We start from the raw sequence: 8,555 nt of genomic DNA on the forward strand, positions 1-8,555 counted from the left end.
GAGACCAGGCTTAGCAGCTGCTGCCCCCCTAAATGCATGACTGTGATATATATCTTATATGCATATTGTAGAGTATTAATTAATACCGGTATTACTAATAAATGTGGCGTCTTGCCTTAATCCCCCTGAAAAGATCCTGTATAGTACTTTGAGTACAACAGAATCTCCTGGCAGGTGATGTTAGGGTTTCCATGTTCCGTGACCGTCAAAAGGATCTTGTCCCATTCTTCTTCATGGAAGGTGATCTTGTAGCCTGCAACAACCTCGATGGTGTGATGGCAGCCCTCAACATTGTTCACGATCCAGGTGAGTGGAGACAGTTCATTGATTCATCAAAGACGAGTCTTAAAGCTGTTTTACTGCATAATGGCAATGTTTTGCCATCAATTCCAGTTGGTCATGCAGTCCATATGAAGGAAACCTATGACAACATGAAACAACTTTTGAGGTGCATAAACTATGACCAACATCAGTGGCAGCTTTGTGGCGATTTGAAGGTTGTTGCTCTCTTGCTTGGTCTGCAGACTGGATACACAAAGTCCTGCTGTTTTCTCTGCGAATGGGATAGTCGTGCAAGAGATTCCCACTACATCAAGAAAGATTGGCGACTCCGACAGTCATTGGAGCCTGGGAGGAAAAGTGTTCAGCATCCACCACTTGTTGAATCAAGGAAGATTTTGTTACCACCCTTACACAGCAAGCTGGGTCTGATGAAGAACTTTGTCAAGGCCATTGACAAAACACAAGCAGCTTTCAAGTACCTCCGTGGAAAATTTCCACGGTTAAGTGAAGCTAAGATAAAGGAAGGTGACTTTGTTGGTCCTCAGATTTGTGAATTTCTTCGAGATGATGCATTTGACCATGCACTGCGTGGCAAGGAAAAGACGACATGGAAAGCCTTCCAATTAGTGGCAATAAATTTTCTCGGAAACAACAAGGCAGACAACTACAGGTTGCTGGTGGAAAACCTCTTCAAGGCATACAAAAGCCTTGGTTGCAACATGTCACTAAAGATACATTTTTTGCACTCTCATCTAGATTTTTTTCCACCGAACTGCAGAGCAGTGAGCGACGAGCACGGCGAGCGATTTCACCAGGACATTGCAACAATGGAGAAATGCTATCAGGGCAAATGGAGCCCATCAATGCTTGCAGACTGTTGCTGGACAGTGACAAGAGATGCTCCATTTAATGAATACAAGAGACAAGCCAAGAAGCGCCGAGTAGACACTGAATAGGACTAAACTATGTACAGAATAGTTTTTTGCCTTTTGTTTCATAATACATTTTATTTATATAACCCTTTTGCTGATTTTTAAAGTGTTACATAAACAGGACAGGTGAAATATTCTCATGTAAAGCAACCATAAACACATGAAAAGACCTAGGTTTACAATTTATGATTAAAACTCTACTATCTACACAATATACATAGACATAAAATGTAAAAACTTAAATATCTTAGAAACAGTAGCCAATCAGTTGTTTTAATTGTCATATTTGAATTCAGCACATCAAAATACATAATAAATAGCACATCTTATCTCTGAAGCAGACAACTTCTCAAAAATTGTAGACCGGTGTTATCTATCCCTTTCTTAATGATTCCCAACATTCAGTGGATGTTTTCAGAGAACTATCCACAGTGACTCCAAGAACTCTCTCTTGAGTGGAAACAGCTAATTTAGACCCTATCATTTTATATGTATAGTTGGGATTATGTTTTCCAATGGGCTGCAATATGTGCTATCCTGACATCTAGTACTGCTGAGATCCTGCATTTGGTGATATCCCTGCTCTTCCTGTTCCCTTTCTCCACTGAACCCCACCAGCCCATGCTTACTGTTCCCAGCTTCCCCAAGACTCTCTCATTGTCTCTGGACTTCTCTGTCAGCAAGAAGCAGTGCCAGGGAGACTTGCCCTCTCTCTGGAGTCTTCGATTTCTGGGACGTGGATTTACTTTCTCTCTGTTTTAGGAGACTCTTTGAAATTGAGTGTCTGTGACATTAACCACAGTGCAATCTGGAGTGTTGAACAGCTGTGTCCCCTCACTTCCCCAGGCTGCGGTGCCTTTTACACTGCTTTACTGTGAGAACAGCCACTCCTGGGCAGTTAACACACAGTCTCCAGCATGTAACTCTCTTCCAGCTACACAGTATTGAGTGCTGCTAGTCAGCGACTCACGAGTTACAGTGCAGCACAGGAGAACCCCAGAAAATTCTCTGGTCCCAGACTTTCCCCCAGAAATGTGCATCTTTCCCTGTCCAGCACACTACGGGGGGCAGTCAGGGGACAGGGAGCAGGAGGCAGTTGGGGGGAGGGTCAGGGGACGGGGAACGGGGGGGTTGGATAGGTGTGGGAGTCCCGGGGTCTGTCGGGGCGGGGGTGTGGATATGGGTCGGTGCAGTCAAGGGACAGGGAGCAGGAGGGGTTGGGTGGGGTCCTGGGGGGGCAGTTAGGGTGGGGGGTCTCAGGAGGGGGCAGTCAGGGGACAAGGAGCAGGGGGGCTTAGATAGGGGGTGGGTTCCCAGGGGCCTCTGGGGGGGTTGTTAGGGGCGGGGGGTTTCTGCGGGGGGCGGTCGGGACAAGGAGCAGGGGGGCTTGGATGGGTCGGTGGTTCTGAGGGGGGCAGTCGGGGCGGGAAGTGGGTGGGGGTCAGATAGGGGGCGGGGCCAGGCTGTTTGGGGAGGCACAGCCTTCCCTACCCGGCCCTCCATACAATTTTGCAACCCCGATGTGGCCCTCTGGCCAAAAAGTTTGCCCATGCCTGATCTAAGTTAACAAGCTGAAATGGATTGAAAGCAAATGTTTCTGTCACCATATGCTGAGACAGGCTGGCTTTCCTTTCAGCCAGGACTCCCCCTATCCTGCCCCTGCCACCCAAGTTCAGTTCTTCAGGAGATGTCATGAGCAGAGGGAAAGGGGAGAGAGAGAGTCTCAAGCATTTTTCTCATCTCTTTTTATAATTCAGTCCTTTGTACTAGAAACAACTTCAGTTCTCAGCTGAGTCATGGTGACAGGCTGTCTGTTGCAGATATGAGCTTCAAGTGTTCCCTGTGATGGAATGTAAATGTCTTCTTCACACCTTCCCCCTGCCGCAGATGCCCCCTGACAGACCCCCGGGACTCCCACACTTATCAAACCCTCTGTCCCCCCAGAACCTCTGCCCCATCCAACCGCCCCCTGCTCCCTGTCCCCTGACTGCCCCCCGGGACTCCTTGCCCCTTATCCAACCCCCCGCCCCCTTACCATGCCGCTCAGAGCAGCATGTCTGGCAGCCGCGTGGACCGCACGGAGCCAGACGCACTGCCCCGCAGGAGCGCGCAGCCCCACCCCCCAGAGCGCTGCCCGCGCGGTGGCGTGGCTGCGGTGGAGGGGGGACAGTGGGGGAGGGGAGAGGGGCTAGCCTCCCCAGCTGGGAGATCAGGCAGGGCCGGCTTTAGGAAGTGCGGGGCCCAATTCGAACGGTTTCGACGGGGCCCCAGCAGGGATGACTAAAAAAAAAGCCACTTAAAAAGAACCCTTTCATTTCTTCCATGTATTATTTATTTTCCATGACTATATAAATAATAACAAAATTATATATTACATACATTGCGTCATATATTAATTAGCTGATTTTCACTTTCATATTAGGAAAATAATTTATATTTTGATAGTTGTACAACTGATTTTCTTCAATAATGTTTATTTTATTAAAATTTATAAAATATTTCCTTATTAATATAAAATTGTGCCCTCCTCCCCCCCACCCCCCTGCGCCTCCCGGCCCGCGGAAACAAACCCTGCTTCCCCAGCGCCGCCTCGCCAAAACAGCTGTGGGCCGAAAAGGAAGGTTGGCCGGGGGGGGGGGGGGAGAAACGGCACACATAGGGTGACCAGATCACAGCAGTAAAATAGGACCTGACCCCTCCCCGCTCGGCCCCACCATCACACCCCTCTTCACCCCCTAGCCCCCCCTGGCTTGCTGCGTCCCTCCTAGTCAGTCCCCCACCCACCACTTGCCTCCTTTCACCTTCTCCCTCCCCTGCCAGAAACCCCCATGCCCGCCCCTAGAACTCCTGCTGGCTCACTGCTTGCCTCTTTACCCAACCGCCACTTGCCCACCTGCTCGCCCCCCCCAAGTATAAAGCCTCATTCAAAGACCCAGGGGTCACTATATTACTGCACACACCAGTCAATCAGTGCAGTTGTAGATAAATCGCTGCATTATGCATTTTTGTATAACTTTTATATGACTTTGTATTGAACCTTGGTAATGTTATAGCTGGCCCCTAAGGTAGTATAATTAAGGTAAAAGAAAAATGTCTTTTTGCTAGAAGTAGAATAAGATCTTCCCCCCACTTTGTAATCAATTGACCTGAATGAATGAGGTGTGAATGAGGAAGGTGTGGAAGGCAGGCACTTCCAGACAGCTGCAACCCTTGGAGAGGGGCTGGGAGCCAGACTAAGGAGAGCTTTGCCCAGGGCTGAGTGGGACGGAGTTTGGGTGCTGGGTGCAGGCTCTGGGCTAGGGCACGGGGTGGGGTGCAGGATGGGTGGAGGGGTGCAGGCTCTGGGAGGGAGTGCGGAGGGGTGGGTGCAGGCTCTGGGACAGAGTTTGGGGGCCGGAGAGGGGGTGGTGGGTGCTGGGGGGGAGGGGACTGCCATCACATGTGGCTTCCTTCCTCCCCTGCTGCCCCTCACCATAGCCTTGGTGGGGGATGGGGCTGCCCCTTGCCCAGTGTTTGCAGGAGTGGTGGCTGGGGGGAAACCCAGTCAAACTGTGGTTTTACTCTTTCGTTGATTGGTCACTTTAACCCCTTACAAACCCCTTCCCGCCTCTCTCACCCCCCTTTTCTACTGGGCTCGTTTGATCTTTTCCGTGGAGCCAGATGAAAACCACAAACCCCAGCAAGAGCAACAGGCTGGAAGACTAGACTGAACCCACCACCCACCCAGCCTAGTCCATCCCAGAGCCCAGGACTGAAGGCAAATGTTCCCCCACCCCCGGGCCACCAGCTTCCACTCCTGGCCTCTCCTAGCGCCACCAGCAATTCTGTGTGGCTGCATCGGGTGGGATTTCAACCGGACCCCCCCCTCACTAAATTCACCCCTGTTTTGCTACCACTCTGCACCAAGAGCACCTTCCTTCCCTGCCTTAGAGCTGCTGGATGGCTAGAAAGCTGAGCTGGGTGTTTGATCGATCCGGAATATTATCGTGGCCCCCCCAAAAAAAACTTAATGTCCACACAGCTTTGGGGGGGGGATATTCCTCCCCCCCAAAGCTGGTCTATTTTATTGTTGCAGGGCAAATGAAGGAGCCAGAGTTTAATGGAAATATTCAGCCCCTACAGTGGTCTTGCAGCAGGGGAAGCAGAGTTGATGGGAAGGGAACTGGTTTGGATAGGAGCCCCCGTCCCCCTCTTTTGCAAAATAATTTGGGGAGGGGAATCAGATCATTCCGTGCCTCAGTTTCCCCTCTCTCGGGGGAGGGGGGAGAGATAAAAGTCTCAGCCTGACGTGTTGCAGACCTTTCGCATTCTCCCCTCTGGATGTATTTGATTTCCTCCTCCAAACCTCCCTCTCTCTCTCACCTGGAATTCACAGCACTGAGTACCGGCTCGGGGCTTTCTTCCTGGGTTACATGATCCCTAGTTTAGTTTTGAAACAGACGCAGGCAGGCACAAACTCACCCTCAAACAGCAACACCACCGAAAACCACAAAACCAACCCAATATTACAAACCTATGGGGAATCACGGGGTCAAACACTCACCGACCGAAGCCCCAGCAGCTGCTCAGGTGAGTGAGGTCCACTGCAGAGATTCCTGTCTCCCACCGGACCGGAAGCCCCCTCGGTGTCTCCTCCAGGTGAGTGCTGGGGGGAGGGGAGGGAAAGGCTGCAAAGCACATGTGCCTTCTCCCCCTCCTCCCCCTCCTGACCTGCAACAGCCGCTCCTGCCTCTGCCTCAGCCCCCTGCCGGCCAGCGTCTCTGGTTGCCTAGCAGCAACAGCTGCTGCTTCCGGGAGAGCCACAGAGCTTTGCTTCAGGCAGGGACGCTGCCCGATCTGCGCGGGGCCCTCTTAGGGGCGGGGCCCAATTCAGGGGAATTGGTGGAATCGGCCTAAAGCCGTCCCTGAGATCAGGGACCGGGCAGGACAGTCCTGCGGGCCGGATGTGGCCTGTGGGCCGTAGTTTGCCCACCCCTGATCAAGGGGATAAACCTACTGAGTCAGCAAGACATGCAGGGGCATGCCTGTGTACTGAGAACTCCAAGGCTTTTCCATGCCATGTGCTGTGAAGCTTCTGTTTGGGACACAGGAAGTACAAGCCACATGGCAAAAGGAATATAAAGGGCAGCTGCGTCATCTCCATTTTGTCTTCAATCCCTCTTCCTACCTCTGGAGCAACTTCTCTACAAACTGAAGCCTTGAACAAAGGACTGAATGACCCATCCAAGCTCTGGATGTGTTCCAGATGGACTTTCAAGCCAGCAACTCACAAATACTGCTAAGAACCTGATATATAGGTTTCTGAATGCATCTCATTTAACAACTTTTCTTTTATTTTCTTTCTTTTCTTTTCACCAGATGCTAAAGGATTGGCTGGCAGTGTGGTAATTTGGGTAAGATCCAAACGTATAGTGACCTTGTAATGTGACTGACCCATTGGGGTCAGAAAAACATTTTGTTTGTGAGCAGAGTTTTTAAATAATCTCTCACTGTACTGGACTTAGGTGCTGATTGGCAGTCAGAGAACTGGAATGCAATAAAGGGGGTTGTGTGATTTCTTTTTTCAGCTTCTCGATAACCAGTGTGGGGGATCAGAAGCAGTTTGTGACTGGTCAGTGAGTTTAACTTCAGTGTTATCCACCAGTTTTGAGAGCATCTGCTCTCCCTTTTTCAGCCTGACCTGACCTTGGCATTTTCAGTGAGGACTGCCCCAGGCACACCAGGTCACACTAAGCACTGAAGTTAAATTAATAGAATGTTTTTTATGACAAAGTCTTATGAAATCAACTGAACTCCTTTGTTTTCTTTCATCTGAGCAGCATTTCCAGTTTTAAAACCTGATGTGATCTCCCAGCTGGAACAAGGGGAAGAGCATTGGGTCCTAGACCTCCAGCGTTCAGAGGAAAGAGAGATCCTGAGAGCTCCCTGCACAGGTGAGGAAACATTAAACCAACTCAGAATCTGTAAGTGCCTGAAGGAAACATCTGGGACACCCTACAAAGCCCTTGGAAGGTCTCTCACTTCATTATTGTCCCTAGCAGGGGTCGTATCCTCAGGGTAAATATAGCTCATGGCTTCCTGTAGACCCTAGCAGACACCAGGGAGTAGCTTCCTCCCTTCCCCCTGTGAATTTGGATGGGATGTGAATGCCGAATTGATCCCCTCCTCTCTCCTGTTTGGGGGAAGAGTTTGTGGGAGTTCAGTTTCTGATTTTTATTTTTGACCTCTCTCCAGCACTTGTTTTGGTTTGGTTTTCCCCTTTCCATCCCTGTTTCAGTTTCTGTCTCTATCACAGCAGGTGATGCAATGGTATGTGAGAAAGAGGAGCAGAATTCTCAGCAGGAAAATGTTGAGCAAGTGGATAAACACAGAGCATTATCACAAAGATCGGAAAGGAATGTGCCCAGGAGACATGAGCAGGGAAAATCCTGTGAGATTCAGGAAAGACCAGAAAGAGAGCAGGGAAAGCAGCCAGGGGAGAAAGTGGGTAAATGTATTTCCTGTCAGGGAACTCAGAAGGACCTCAAGGAAACCACAACACAACAGGATATCGTCAGCGGAAAGAGAAAAAATACATGCACTGAGTGTGGAAACAACTTATGTGATTACTCCGTCTTTATAAAGCATCAGAGAATCCACACAGGAAAGAGGTCCTATGAATGCAGTGAGTGTGGGAACACCGTCAATTGCAGTTCGCACCTTATTAGGCATCAGAGAATCCACACAGGGGAGAGGCCTTATGAATGCAGTGAGTGTGGGAAAAGCTTCATTAGCAGGTCAGACCTTTCTAAACATCAGAGAATCCACACACGGGAGAGGCCCTATGGTTTCAGTGAGTGTGGGGAAAAATTCAATCGCAGCTCAGTCCTTATTAGGCATCTGCGAATCCACACAGGGGAGAAACCCTATAAATGCAGTGAGTGTGGGAATACCTTCTCTTGGCACTTAGCCCATGTTAGTCATCAGAGAATCTGCAAGGGAGATCAACACCATAGAAACCTCTAGGGCTATCAACTCCATTGTCTCATGAGTAATTTGAGTGTGCCCTTCCTATCAGGAACCAGGGAGCATCACATTTATACCATTCCTCCTGTTGCAAAGTTATTGTTAGTCACCAATGATACAGTTTGTATCATTGCCAATTGTTCTTACGTTGGTCTGGGTTGTGCTGAAGAGCAGTTATATTGGGAACTTTTCAAATTATATGTAAATGAAGAGGAGCAGGGGCAGGAAGAAAAGTGTCATTTCAGCCTCTGTGACACAGGAAGCAGATGGGGGTGACTCAGAGATTCCCTTCTTCCCCATCACTCCACCTTTTGTCTGAGCCATGCAGATCCCTAA

General features: G+C 49.6%; 1 protein-coding gene across 1 annotated transcript; it reads left to right on the forward strand.

The window, feature by feature from the left end:
• The first annotated feature begins 233 nt into the window (after positions 1–233).
• Positions 234–8,219, forward strand: LOC135889544 (zinc finger protein 566-like). Its single transcript, XM_065417407.1, has 3 exons — positions 234–306; positions 7,034–7,147; positions 7,510–8,219. Exons 1-3 carry the CDS (start codon positions 234–236, stop codon positions 8,217–8,219), a joined length of 897 nt encoding a protein of 298 aa, XP_065273479.1.
• Positions 8,220–8,555: the final 336 nt, after the last annotated feature.

This window comes from Emys orbicularis, chromosome 15 (genome assembly GCF_028017835.1).
Source record: "Emys orbicularis isolate rEmyOrb1 chromosome 15, rEmyOrb1.hap1, whole genome shotgun sequence".
Lineage (NCBI taxonomy): Eukaryota > Metazoa > Chordata > Testudines > Emydidae > Emys > Emys orbicularis.

Excerpts from the sequence above, each read along its gene's own strand:
- LOC135889544 (XM_065417407.1), top strand. The coding sequence starts at position 234 with ATGGAAGGTGATCTTGTAGCCTGCAACAACCTCGATGGTGTGATGGCA. Across the intron at positions 307-7,033 it reads CAACATTGTTCACGATCCAG|CATTTCCAGTTTTAAAACCT; the intron begins GTGAGTGGAGAC and ends TCATCTGAGCAG. Across the intron at positions 7,148-7,509 it reads CCTGAGAGCTCCCTGCACAG|CAGGTGATGCAATGGTATGT; the intron begins GTGAGGAAACAT and ends TCTCTATCACAG.